The sequence below is a fragment of the Rhinatrema bivittatum genome, chromosome 2 (assembly GCF_901001135.1).
Source record: "Rhinatrema bivittatum chromosome 2, aRhiBiv1.1, whole genome shotgun sequence".
Taxonomy (NCBI): domain Eukaryota; kingdom Metazoa; phylum Chordata; class Amphibia; order Gymnophiona; family Rhinatrematidae; genus Rhinatrema; species Rhinatrema bivittatum.
The window spans coordinates 247,972,162-247,986,503 of NC_042616.1; the positions used below are offsets into that span (position 1 = coordinate 247,972,162).

Below are 14,342 nucleotides of genomic sequence, written 5' to 3' on the forward strand. Positions count from 1 at the left end.
TACAACAATATGAAGTGAGCTTGATTGTAGCAGATTGGGTATTCGCAAAGAGTGTTATGCTTTGTTGGGTTAAGTGTGGTAATGAGTTGTATGTGTATTGGTGGGATGATTGTTAGTTGTGTATTAGACTGCTGTCTGACATTTGCCAAGTTGCGACATGATCCTCCTTACATACCTTTTCCAGGCATTACTGCCTGGATGAGCAGGCCCGGAAGGACACAACCTTTGTGTGTGTGGTGTTGATCAGACCGCAGGCAGCCTTCTGCCCTGTTTGGGAGTAGCTTTGGTACATCCCACTGGTTTTGGGTCCACCTGTCCATACGCTAAGAAAGGAGAAATTACTACATCCCTGATAATTTCCTTTTCTTTAATTAGAACAGGTGGAGCCACCTTTCCACCCTTGGCTGCCGGATGGTTGTGCTATTGTCCTTCTGTGTGGCTGAATGTTCCAAGGGTTACTATTAAGTGTTGTTCCAGTCCCTAGACTAGTGTTATTACATTCTTTGTCTGAGTTCAGTGTTTTCCTGTTAGCTAAGTGCTGGAATGGTTATCTGTTAATCAAGTTTTGTTAGTTTGTCCACAGTTGGATTTTGCAGAGAATACTGGCGAGCTGATGTCAGTGCAGGGGTATGTATACCATGATGTCAGCTTTGCTACGACTCTGTTACGGTTTCTGGGTATGTGGACCTTTGGCCCGAGATGAGAATTGTTACCATCCCCACAGGTCCACACTGTATGGAGGCAAGGTCAGGCACAGCAGGGAGCTCTGGGTGAGGCTGTGGAGAGGTCCCAAGGAGCCAGGAGGAACTCCCAAGTAGGTAGACAGGTTGGAGACAATACCTGGGCAGAGACCCCCGAGGGGGAAGGTGCTAGGCAGGCCACAGAGCGGGATGCGCGAGACTGGCCGTGCAGGAGGTATTCCGGAGAGGCAGCCCCGAGGGGCGGAGCTGTGCAGCAAAGGAGGTGCTGATGTAATGACATAGGCCAACCCGCGGAGCAGGGAAGCTAGAGTCAGGTCTCCAATGATGATGTATGTTCAACCCCGAGAAGCACTGACAGTCTCTGTATAGCACGGAAGCACTGCCCCGAGGAGCGGGGAAGTGCTGGAAGTCTCTGTATAGCACGGAAGCACTGCCCCGAGGAGCGGGGAAGTGCTGGCAGTCTCTGTATAGCACGTAGGCGCGACCCCGAGAAGTGGGGAAGCGCGGACAGTCGCAGTATAGCACGAGAGCACTACCCCGAGGAGCGGGGAAGTGCAGACAGTCTCTTGTATAGCATGTAGATGCAGCCCCGAGGAGCGGGGAAGCGCTGACAGTCTTGTACAGCACGTAGGCACAACCCCGAGGAGCGGGGAAGCACAGAAGTAGACCTCCCGAGTGACAAAGGTGTTCCAGGAGGCAGCCCCAAGGAGCGGAGAGCTTTGCAGGGTAGGACTTCAGGAGGCGCAGGGCCAGCCCGAGAAGCGGGGGAGGCCAGGAGAACAAGTCCCCGTAGAGTGCGCACACTGGCCCCCAAGGAGCGGGTACCAGACAGAGTCCAAAGTCCAAAGAGTACGATAGCATAGCCACAGGAACATGGACCCAGGAGCTTGTAGAGACGTACGGAACTCGTTGTCAAGTCGGCTAGCTGGGGGCAAAGGTGGAGGTTAAGTACCTTGATCCAATGATATCATCAATCAGGGATGCCCCCAAGGTTCCTGCCGAAGAGGCTTCAAAGGAGGGCCCGGTGGTGCACACGTGCGCCTAGGAAGGGCCAAAGTTGACGTGGGTGGCGGTGGTGTCTCGGCTGCGAGGAGCCATGGGGAACGCAGTGGTGAAGTCTAGCCTGCGCCCGAGCAGACCCGGGGAGGGCAGGAGAACGATGCAGGATGTAAGTAGACGTGGTCGCAGCTATCTGCGACCGACAGGCATAACAGACTCCATCTGCTGGTAGAGGGGTATAACCCACTGTTTTTGATCCACCTGTCCTAATTAAAGAAAAGAAAATTATCAGGTAAGTAGTAATTTCTCTATAAATTAGGCCCAAAGTCTATGGAAAAAAATCCTGTCCACCTCTGATGACTTTTAATACCCTTTGGGTCATTTGTTTTTGCCAGCAGCAGTAAAACTACATTGATTTTTAAGCTTTAATTCTGCTGAAAATGGAGGGCTGAAGTTAAGCATGGTTTTAATCATCATGTGTCTTCACTAACGTGTTGTTTCCCAGCATTCTGTAAACTTACTTGTGAAAGCAAAGCACTGGGCACAGACGTTTAGGATGTTTCTAGTGTGTGCAGCCAGATAAAATCTTATTCCCTTTTCTGTTTCTACAGGTATCACAAGTCTGTACAGTAAACAGCATGTCCTGATATCAGGTGGCAATAAAATCTGGACATTGATATTAACTCAGACCTTTTCAAACAGAACTCCACTTGTTCTCTTGCATGGGTTTGGAGGGGGAGTTGGACTTTGGGCTCTCAATTTTGAGGAACTTTGCCAAGATAGGACTGTGTATGCATTTGACCTCCTGGGCTTTGGACGCAGCAGTAGACCACAGTTTCACAGTGATGCAGAAAAGGCAGAAATCCAATTTGTGGAATCAATAGAAGAATGGAGGGTGAAGATGGGATTAGAGAAAATGATTTTACTTGGGCACAACCTAGGTGGATTCCTGGCTGCTGCTTATACACTGAAATACCCATCTCGGTAGGTAAAGATAATGTGTCATGAAATACTGGCTGTGTTATGTTAAACTTTTTGGGGTCTTGCTCACTGAAGATTTTTTTTTGCTTTGAACAGATGATAGAAACCCCTTTGAGGGTATCAAAGCTGGGTTCAGTTAGGATAGGGATCTGGTTTCATAGGCAGGAATTCTTAGCTAGCTAAAACTAGAAACATTGGTCTGATGGTTTAAATGGGTTTTCTGATCCCAATTTGTTACTATATACAAATATAAGAACAAACAAGCCTAGCTCCTGCATAGTGTTAATTAAATTGTTGGCGGTGTGTCTGCTGAGCCTATATAAATAATGCAAAAAGTCCAATTGAAAATCTTTCCAAAGAAAATATCTTGATGCTCTATAGGCAGAAGAATGCTGCTCTGCTGTGCAGAGTTCAGAGTTATTCTCTGTTGACAAGCAGGACTGAATTAGCCATGACACGTGGGCGATGTCATTTGATGGTGCCAAATGAACCTATCTCTCCTAGCTCATAGAGCTTTTTAACTACTGAGTATGAGGAGCAGCCTCACGAGTCCCTCAGTCTTTTTTTTTCATCAGATCTTCTGCATGAATGTGTAACCTCTCTTTCTTTAAGTTTTTTGGAACTTCTAGCTTCTTTTTTTTTTTTTTTTCATATCTCAGCTCAGATTGAGCTGCCTTGACTCAAAGAAGGCTGCACTCAGCTTAATACTTAAAGAGAACTTAACCACATCATCTGATTTCTCAACCCGTCATCTCTTATGATCCTAATGGACTTGGAATAGCGGTTGCCAAGCGGTAATTGTCCAACTGCCTAGCAGACTCTATTGCACATTGCTATGGTCTAGCTGGCCTCCAGATCACAGACTCTGTCAAAGCTTATCAAGTGAGAACCATGGCCACCTCAGTGGTTCATTTGCAAACCTTGTCTATTGAAGACATTCACATCCCATTACTATCAGGCCAATTTATCAAGAAGTGACAAGAACTCTGGGCAAACAGTTTTGTACAGCCTGTTTACCTTGTAGTCCACTCTCTATGGTAGTTGGGGGAGGGGAGGGTATTTCTTTTCAGTAAGCGCTCTGCCATGCAACCTTCAACTTCAGACTCCCCACATGTCATGGTTAATTCAGGCCTGCTTGTTGACAGCCAGATGAATTAGCCATGCTTAGTACCTGTCTGTCTCCTTGGCGATGGAGTGATTTGCTCAAGGTCACAAGTATGTTAGCAGGATTTGAACCTTGGCTTCCCTTATTCACATCCTGCTGCTCTAACAACTAGGCTAAAAGCTTTTCCCTTCCCATTAGCTATAGCTGGTTAGGCCTCATTCTTTCTACTTGACAGCCTACATCTCCAGTGTCTTAATGCACAAGAGTTCCATGCAGGTATATAAGGTTGGCAAACATTGTGACACACTTAGCATGTTTCCATCCATTGTTTAATTGTTTACTGGTAGACCGATGCAATAAGGTGCGTTCAGCGAAATGCACATTTTGTGTGCGCAAGACTTATTGCCCATGGAGTTGTGCGTGCAATTAATGTGCATATAGAATAGCGCCTGCACATGTAAATCCAATATAAGTGAAGACCTTTGCCATAAATCCTCTGCAGGGAAGAATCCTCTGCATCCAAGGCCTGACAGCACAACGTATGGGGTTTTTTAACACTGGGAATTTAACTCCAGCTCAGAGGTGGAGTAAAAGTTTACTTACAATGTAGCAACTAGCACTGATGAAAGATTCTTTGGCATTTCTCCTTTAGGATGATGTATCTGCATTTCTTTATTTTGCTCACCTATCGCTTGCGTGTACAAGCGAGAATAAGGAGAGCTAGAGAAGAAAGAGGGAGACAGGTTAGAACCACCATGGGCAAAGAGAACAATGAAAGGAAAAGGAGCAAGGACCATGCGGTCCAGGCTAGGGCTCTAAAAGAAAGACCCTGCAGGCAGCATATATTTCGACCATGGACAACAATCCTAGGATTGCCAGAGTCTGATGTGGTGCGAAGGAATAATTTGATTCAAGAGCAATTTTGTCTCTTTTTGAGAACCTCTCAGCACAATGACTGATCTATGCCAATTTTGTATGTTTGAAGTATATTCATGCAAATGCAGTTATTGACGAGAAGCTTCTTGTTGCAGTCAGCGTCTTGCCTTTCTGCTATTGTATTTTTTAAAAATCCTGAAAATGAAACTACATTTGAAACAGTAAAAATAAAACATTTCAAAATTTTGTTTAAATTTTGCTCTCTTCTGAGATATAATGGGAATAATGTCACATATGGGAAGAACACTGAAAAAGGGATCAAGCAGTGATGAACTGATGTGTTCCTTGTTGCAACCAGGCTATGTGTCTCATTTAGAGAAGATGTGTATTCCACATAGAATATAGAAGCCACAAAAAAACCACATTATATCTATTTTTTTTAAATGGTGGCAACAAGATGGCTTCCAAGGAATTCCTAAGATTCGTCATCAAAATCCCTTAGTCCCAGTTGAGCCCATCATCTCAATTGGAGTTTATAGTAGCACTGTTAGATATGACTAGAGCAAGAGCCTTCGTTCCACAACAGAGAGCTATTACATTGTTAGCTACAGTGGAAAGGATTTAAGTGAGTCAGCAGGTATCAGCAAAGGACATGTTGAGGTTGTTAGGCCTCATGGCATCAACAGCGCATGTTACTCCCTTGATACGTCTGCGTATAAGGAGAGCCCAATGGACCCTCAGATCACAGTGGCTTCAAGCCACCCAGAATCTCCTGAGACATCCATATCACTCAATTGCTCAAGGACTCCCTGTCCTAGTGGAGAATCAATTTCAGTTTGACCAGAGGCATGCCCAGATTCCTCCAGTTCAAATTGTCTCAACTTTTTAAAATGTTTTCTCTTCCTTCTTTTTTTTTATTTCATAATATTCTTTTCAAGTTTTCTCAGTCCTTTTGTTAGGGAGTGCTAGGAGAGCGGTCCCATTTCCAAGGGGATTGTGTGCCCTTGGACCACGGTACAACCCCAGAGAGCTCCAAGGCGGTACCGAGGCTGGCGAGATGTGTCCAAGCATGAGAGAAGACTGTAGACCAGTCCCCTGCCGACCTGCACAGCCTTGGTGAGACCAACCATGCAAGGTTGGTCTCTGAGTGGTCCTCCGACCACTCCAAGCTCTTTCAGACCTGCCGCTGGGTAACGGCAAAGGCCGGGCAGGAGACAAGGGCAGATGAAAATTCTGGAACATAAAGACTTGGATGAGGAGCTTAGAAGGGCTCAGACGAGACTTGGAACTTGGAAGGGCTCAGACGAGACTTAGAACTTGGAAGGCTCGGAACAAGGATTCAGGATTCAGACGAAAGTACTGGGTAAGAACTGCAACGCAGCGTGCCGTACACAGCCGCCCATGGGTGGTCACGGACCACGTTGAGTGCGAAACAGACTCCAGGAGTAGAAGTGGAACTTGAGACTGGAACATGTCAAAGATTCAGTAGAGGCCTGCACCGGGGTGCACCCTACACAGCCACCTATGGCTGGTCACGGACCATGCTGGAGTGGAGCAGGTTCTGGCAGAGTCTTGGCCATGGACGGAAGCAGACACAAAGGAATTCGAGGGCCGGAATGAGATTCAGGACAGGGGACCAAGACAGGACTTGACTTCAGGCAAGGATGCAGGCAAGGATGACCCTCCGGAGGCTTGTGCTGCAGATGAGAAGAAGACCTTGTACCACGAAGTGCCCTACACAGCACCCCATGGGCTGGTCATGGACCACGACAGTGGCATGCCAGGAAAGGTGGAAGAGGAACCAGGAATTCGGGACATAAAAGATGGATCAGGGATATCAGAACTGGATCACAGAACATCAAGAACTGGAACACGGAACATCAGGACATCAGCAGAGTCCAGGAACAAACAACAAGGGATCCCACGAAGAACAAGGAATGCCAAGCCGGAGTGAAGACGAGAAGTCCTAGGAAGGACTAACCCTTTGCGAAGGCAAGGACAGAGTGAAAGCAGGGCCCTTAAATAGGGCTGAAGATCAGAAGATGCCCAGGGAGGAGTCCAGGTGAGGCCCGGGGCATATCCGGCTGCAGGCCCTTTAAATGAGGAGAGAAGACTCGGCCCTGCCCCTTAGGGGAAGCAGGAACAGGAAGCAGAACCTTGGACAGCGGCCATGCTGCTGCTGACGTCGACGCAGGAGCAGGAAGGAAGCTGGGCCGCAGGACAAGCCCTGGCGGAGAGTAGCAGCGTCCTTGCTGCCCAAGGAGGAGATAGAGGATGGCTCTAGCCACAGGCAAGACCGGCAGGTGCGGCCTTCAGACCGCAAAGATGAAGAAGGCGTCTGCGGCTCCTGCCGTGACCGAACAGGTCGAAGGCCGCGGCTCCCTGCTGCGGCGAAGAGGACGTTGGGAGTCAGGTCGGTTGGCAGAAGAGTGAAGTGAGAGGCCTCCCACGGCTCCGGCCGCGGGAGGAATCGTAACACCTTTTAGCATACTGAACAAAATTTTGCATGATCCTCACCTCTTCTTTCTCCATTGGCAGAGGAGGCTCCCAGCAGTAAAAAGCGCTGCTCTCCTTCTGCTAGTGAGAAGGAAGGAGGGAGATTAAGTGTTTCAGATTTCTGGTGGGTGAATTCTTAACATTGTTTCATGTAGTGGTAGTATTGAGTGAGTGGTTCATTTTGGTGGGAGGGAGGAAGTGCAGTGCATTTTTATAATTGAAAATTGTACTAATATACTCTCAAAATATACCTTAAAAGCACAATCTGAAATTGTGTTACCCCAAAATAGTTTTGGGCCCAATGCAAAAGCCACAAGATTAGTGGATATATCCTACATACAAGAGAATTATACACCAGAGAAAGTCAAATTTAGCTAGTCAAAGCAAACTATTCCCACCATGTAAATTCTATATGTGTTGTATATTTGTATTCTTTCCACTTCTGGGTTTTCCGCAGTGTGTAATTCTATATGGGAGACATGTCCAGGTCAGAGACTTTGAACAGGGTCTCAGGATATTTTACATTGTTGATTTATTTTTCAGGCAATAAAAATTTACAACATTGGGTGTGTCTAGCTTGATTTTCTGATTAAGTTTCTCTTTTTCCTATTCACTGGTCTTCCTGTTACTTTTTTCCTTCCTCTCTCTCTCTGGTGTCTTCCTTCTTCATCTCTTTTCTACAGAATGGATATCTAATATGTTCTCTTCCTTCAGTCTTTCTGCTCTTTTCTCTTAATTCTTTCCTTTCTTCTCTTTTAGCTTATCTTCTTGTTCTTTTGCTTCCTGCTTGCTCTCCTTTCTCCTACTCTTCCATTCCTCATCTCCTTCTTTTCTGTTATCGCCTAGGATTCTTCTCCCCCCCCCCATTTTCTCCAAAATCTAGGGTCTTCTCTTGCCCATCACAGGGCTTTTCTCCCTCTCTTTTCACCAATACCTGGTTCTCTCATCATCTTCCTTCATCCTAGGCCCTCTCTCCTTATCTGTCCTGCATCAAGTGTTCTCTTCCTCCTTCACTTCTCCCATTCTCAAGTAATTTTCCATCTATCTGTTATCAATAACTGATCCTCTTTCTGACCATGCTGGGTCCTCTTTCCCTCTCTTTCCCTCTCTCTCACTCTATCGAACTGAAACTCCTGAGGGCCAAGCACTGCCTTCATGAACAGCATCCTAGAGAGCAGTATTTCCCAATCCTCTCCTTGAGGGACACCCTAACCATTCTGATTTTCAAGATATCTGTCCTGGGGCTTGCCTTGCCTTGCCTCACCCTAGCTCTTTCCCCAGAATGTCTAGGTGTTTGTCATCTCCAGCCCTTAAAGATGATCTGTCTACCTGCATTGTGCTACTGTTTCCCCACTGGCTTAACTGTCATCTTTGAGCTTTGGCTCTGCCTCTTCCCCTCCCCACTGATGTCATCTGTGCAGGGGAGGTCAAGAGCTGACGCAGTGCTGCCCTGGGATCTGCCTTGCCTCTTCTTAGCTCTGTCTTGGGAATGTCTTGAGCGTTTGGCATCTCATGTCATTAGTGATACGTTGTCTGGTGCTGTTCCCCACTAGTTCAGCTGTCATCTTCAAGCTTTGGCTCCCTCCCCCCACTGATATCATCCATGTGGGGAGGGGGCTCAAGAGCTAATGACTGACACTGTAGACGCGCACTGATGGGGCGCACTCCATTCCACGCATGAAGGAGCTCATTAAAGAAGCTCCTTTGTGCACTCCATGTATGATGAGGGCCGATTTTGGCCCCATGTCTGTAGCTCGAGACGTCAGTGAGTTGGCTGATCTACTCTTGTCCTTTCCTGAATTCTGGGGTCATGGCAGAGTATAGAAATTTCTCATCCCCCTTGTATGTATAGTGAGGCATGTCCATCTTGCTTAATATCTATTTCTCATGGGCTGCTGTCCTCCAGAGATCCTTGTTCTAACATTTCATTCATGTTAGTCAATGGACAAGCTATCAAATACATGACCTGCTTGTCAGTAAGAAACCAGATTCTTTTGTGTAACTGAAACTTGGATATTGGAATCAGACAAGGTCTCATTAAAACAATTGTGCCATTCAGGTTATGTTATCATTTCACAGCCTAGAAAGAGAGACCAAGATGATTTTTAAAGATCATTGGAAAATGTCCAAGGAAAACTTAAGTGGTGATTCTCCTTATGAAATGCTAGTGCTTTAGCATATGTTTGTCCTTTTGTCCTCCGACTCTCCTGCAAACTAATTTTTCACCATTTTTTGAACAACTGATGTCATCCAAGGCCAACCTAAATAATATGCTTATCTTGGGGGATTTCAACCTACACATGAACATGGCCCCATTTTCTCCACCTTGTTCTCTCTTTCTTAACATTTTAGGATCTCTAGAATGTTCTCAGTTGGTTCATCAAACTTAGGGCACACCTTGGACTTCATTTTCATTAATTCATCTATATCAGGCCTCCCAAACCTGTCCTGGGGACTGCACACCCAGTCAGGTTTTCAGAATATTCACAATATACATGAGTCAGTTTGCATATTCTGAGTATCTGCGGTATGCAAATTGATCTCATGATATTCATTGTGGATACACTGAAAACCCGACTGGCTGTGGGGGTCCCCTGGGCAGGTTTGGGAAGCCCTGATTTATATACCTGCCATAAGAATTTTGATGTGATTACCATTCCATGGTCTGACAGCCTAATCTCTTTCGGCTACTCTTGTGATTGTAGTCACTTATCTAAAAGTCCCTCCTATGATATAATTTTGAAGAGAGGTCATATAGAGATAGTAACGATTTTGCTGAGCTTGTTACCTCCGTGCTGGCGAATTTCAAACCTAGCGATTCAGAAGATACAGTATCCACGTGGGAAAACATTTTGACATCCATTTTTGATACCCTTGCTTCATTGAAAATTTTAGTTTGATGTCCTTTTTCAGACCAGTGCTGGGAATCTCCAGCACTTGGAGACACGAGACGTCTATTACATAAATATGAGTTCAGATGGTATAAATATCAGCCTGTGGAATCTCTTTCTTTATTCAGAGCCTTTCTCAACAAATACACAACTCAAATGAATGAGGCTGGAAAGGCCCTCTTCTTCAAGAAGATCCATGCTATTGGCTACCATCCTAAAGAACTATTTAGAATTGCTAAGAATTTGACCAGTGTCTCCGTGTCTAATTCTGCTCAGTCTGATACATCTTGTTATCTTGGGTGTGAAGAGTTTTTTAAAAACTTTTTTTCACATCCAAAGTTTCAAATCTGGATGTATCTTTTTTTGTCTTTTCCTCCTTGGTACCTTAATACCTCAGGTCCCTTCTCCATATTGGGAGTGTTTTGACCATGTTTCCATCAAGGAAGTAACTGAGGCTATTCCTATTGTCAGTCTCTCTTTCTGTCCTTTGACATTGGCGACATCTTTGTTTGAAGGCCTTAGGTCCTGTTTTGCATCTCCTTAGCTCTCTTCCCAGAATGTCTTGGCGTTTGTCAACTCCAGCCCTTAAAGAGAGAGAGACTGCCTGCATTCTGCTGCTGTGTCTCAGCTGGCTCAGCTGTTATCTTTGAGCCTTGGCTCCCCCCCCCCTCCTCCCTGCTAATGTGATATAGTGTTGCTCCATTTTTGATGACCATCATCAATTTCTGTTCGTGCGAGGGTGTTATTACCTCTTCCTTAAAGAAGGCATCTATTAGGCTTCTCTTAAAGAAAGATGGTCTAAATTCCCTTGACATGTCGAACTATAGGCCAATTTCATCTTTATCCTTTATGACCAAATTGCTTGAACTTGTGGTGCTATGTCAGTTGGCTGATTTTTGTCGAGCAATATCAGATCCTTGATTCTTGTCAGTTCGGTTTTAGAAAATCTTTAAGCATAGAGACCCTCTTGGTCTCCCTGGTTGTCGCCTTCAGAAGGGAGCTTTACAGTGGGAATATCTATGTCTTGATTTATTGGACATTTAATCAGCATTTGACATGTTGGACCATAACATCCTCCTTTACCAGTTGAAGCAATGTGATGTTTATGGTGTAGAACTTTCATGATTCTGTTCTTACCTGACCGATTGCCTTATCAAGTAAGAGTTGGTCAACAATATTCTTGATGTCGTCTGTTTCTACTGGTGTACCATAAGGCTCTGCTCTTTCCTCCTTACTCTTCAATATCTGTCTTGCACAAATTTTGCAATATTGTAGTAGACCTTTGTGAGGGCGACTAAGTGTACATGGACGATATCCAATTCTTCACCCATATATAATCAACCCGGTCTGACAAATTTGTTTATTCACCATCAAACAGTGGTTGGCGCATAGTAAACTTGCTCTAAATATTTCCAAATCAGAATTTTCTATTATCCATCAATGTGATAACTGCTTTCTTATGTCCATCACTATCAGTAATGTTGTATGTCCTATTCTTCCTCATATAAAGAGCCTAGGTTTCTGAATTGATTCATGTTTGTCTTTTTGCTGTCATATCAGTTCAGTTGTTAAAGTTTGATGCTTCAAACTTTGCGTTCTGTAAGATTTGAAGACTCCATTGGAACACTATGATTTTTGTACAATAGTTCAAGCGTCAATTTTGGCTTTGTTGGATTTCTGTAATGTCATCTACGAGGGTCTTCCAGGTTCCATGATTTCAGGGAAGAATCAGAGAGATCATATATGTTATTCAGCGGCATTGCATAAATCACTATCATTTGTGTAACTATGGATCTCTTATTTTATTTTTTGGTGAATGTTATCAAAAGTTTTATTGGGTATGTTATATTGTACATCACTTAGGGCTGTAGTGTAAGCAATCAGTAAATAAATATGCATGAGATTTGCATACATTGAGACTACAATATATGCAAAACTATATCATACATATTCCTTGTGGCAATCCTGAAAACCTAAGTGTGCCATCGGGAGAGAGCTGGGAAATGTTGTCCTAGAGCAACAGAAATCGCTATAGGGTAAGAAGGCTTCCTTCTATTGTGTTTATCCATAAATAAAGAAATAGCATCAGTCAGAAGCCGCAGAAAACAAGGACTACAAAGGAGAATAGCCACTGGTGTCTAACAGCTCCACTATCTGGCCAGTCTGCTGATTCTATTCATCTGACTTGAGAGAAGGGGCAAGAAAAGTGAACGGCAACAGTCACTTTTTGGCTTTCAGATGTGCCCATTGGTTTGTATATGTTATGACTATCTCTGAGTACTGATGTGCATACCTGTTCAGAGCAGTTACTTCAAGAGATATGAAAGGCTATGTTGTAGAACGTGGCAGACTGCTGTCAGCAGTGGGATGTGTTAAGCAGTATATATTTACCGTGGTATAACTACTGGGAATGCAGGATAGGTCATGCAATGATGGAGCCCTTGTGTGTGGGAGATGAGGCTGCAGAGGTCAGTGGTGATGTGGAAGGGGTTTGTGAAATTGTAAGGCTATAGCAGCAATGAAAGGGCAAGGGTTAAGGATTGTATCATCTGTGGCTAATATACTGTGAATGCTGTCTGTCCATGGACAATACATTTTTAAGTGAAGGATGCAGAATTAAGATTTGCTTTGGAAAAATGCTAATCTTACATGCTAACAATTCTCTAAGCATGGCAGTTTGTTGAGATATTGGTAGTTTGTTTTCTAACAAGTGGTCTTATTTTTTTTTTGCGCATGCAAGTGCTGTGCTTTTCCTCTGATTTCTATGGAGCTGGGGTGAATAAATGTTTCAAAATATTAAAATGAAGAAGTGTTGAAATAATTGTGTGCAGATATTTTTGGTTTCTTGTCCTTAGACCAGGGGTGTTAAAACTGGTCCTTGGGGCTCCTACAAATCAGGTTTTCTGGATATCTCTAATGAATATGCATGAGATGTATTTGCATGCACTATCTCCTATGTATGTGAATATTTCTCACGCATATTCATTAAGGATATCCTGATTGACCGGGGGGCCCAAGGACCAGCTTGAGCACCTTTTGCCTTAGACTGCAATCATTGCCTGATTGTGTTCTGTGTGGTTTCCATGCCATTTTTTTTCAGGAAATGACTGTAATCTGAGTTTCTTTGCATATTTGGAATGGAATAATGAGCTTTATGCATGGACAAATGAGGCATATAATGCATCCCACTGTTTCAGAGCAGAGTGGGCCTGAAATGCCTTATTATATACCTATTTTCACTGTGTTCTTTTTTTAGCCTCCTGTGCAGCTTCTCTTCTAGCTTTCAATAGCAAATATTTGCAGGCTTGCCAGACTAGCTATTTGCCTCACACTTCTTTATAATATCAAAATGGATGAATTGACTCCTCAGTGATTGAAATAAATGGTGAATTCAAATTGATCTTTTAATTAAAGGATTTGCCATTTTAAAATAAGTATGCAAAGTGTCAATTACCTTTTATTGTCTGTAGCCATTTGGAGAATGTGATTGCAATGTTTCATTGATTTCTTCATTTCTGTATCTTAGATAGCGTCCCAGACTTGCTAGTTTAGTTTTACTTCCTAATGTCAAATATAATTGATATTAGAAATTTTTGTTTGAAAATTAGCACAGACTAATTAACAGCTAATAATATCAAGTTAAATGTGGTCTTAATTCTAGGAGTGGATAGTGAATACAGTTTTTGTCATTTTATGTTTTTAAAAATTATATATATGTATATATCTTTACCAACAGGGTGAACCACCTTATCTTAGTGGAACCCTGGGGATTCCCAGACAGACCAAACTATGCCGACGAACAAAGACCAATTCCAATATGGATTAAAGCAGTTGGAGCTATGCTGAGTCCATTCAACCCCTTAGCAGGGCTCAGACTTGCTGGTCCTTTTGGTGAGTAGTAATAGGTTATCAAATTATCAACTTTACAATACTGAAACAAATCTTGGTGGATAATTTTTTTGCATATGACAGGTTTAAAATCCTACATTTTTAAATGTACGGTCTGATGTATTTTTTATTTAAAATTGTCTGAATACATGAAACGTAATTCATCAGATACATATGTGACTGTTTATTAAAAGTTTTTATTTTATTTTATTTTTTATTTTCAAAACGTTTCAAATTAACACGAGAAAATCTTGTACAGAAATGTCAGTGCAAAACAGGTAATACAGTACAATATATTGCTTCGAGGTAAACATGCACAAAAAAAAAATAAAGGAAAAATGGGAGGACTCAGAAATATGAGCGAATTATCAATCAGAAACAAAATTTAAAAGGGGAAATACAGGG

At 43.5% G+C, this 14,342-nt stretch overlaps 1 protein-coding gene across 4 annotated transcripts in view; it reads left to right on the forward strand.

Annotated features, from left to right (window-relative positions):
* Window positions 1-14,342, forward strand: part of ABHD5 (abhydrolase domain containing 5) — a 65,054-nt gene that overhangs the window by 34,800 nt on the left and 15,912 nt on the right. For all 4 annotated transcript variants that reach the window (XM_029589381.1, XM_029589382.1, XM_029589383.1 and 1 more), the window contains exons 3-4: window positions 2,312-2,684; window positions 13,786-13,940. In XM_029589381.1, the coding sequence (XP_029445241.1) occupies window positions 2,312-2,684; window positions 13,786-13,940 (528 nt within the window). The remainder of the gene's footprint in view (window positions 1-2,311; window positions 2,685-13,785; window positions 13,941-14,342) is intronic.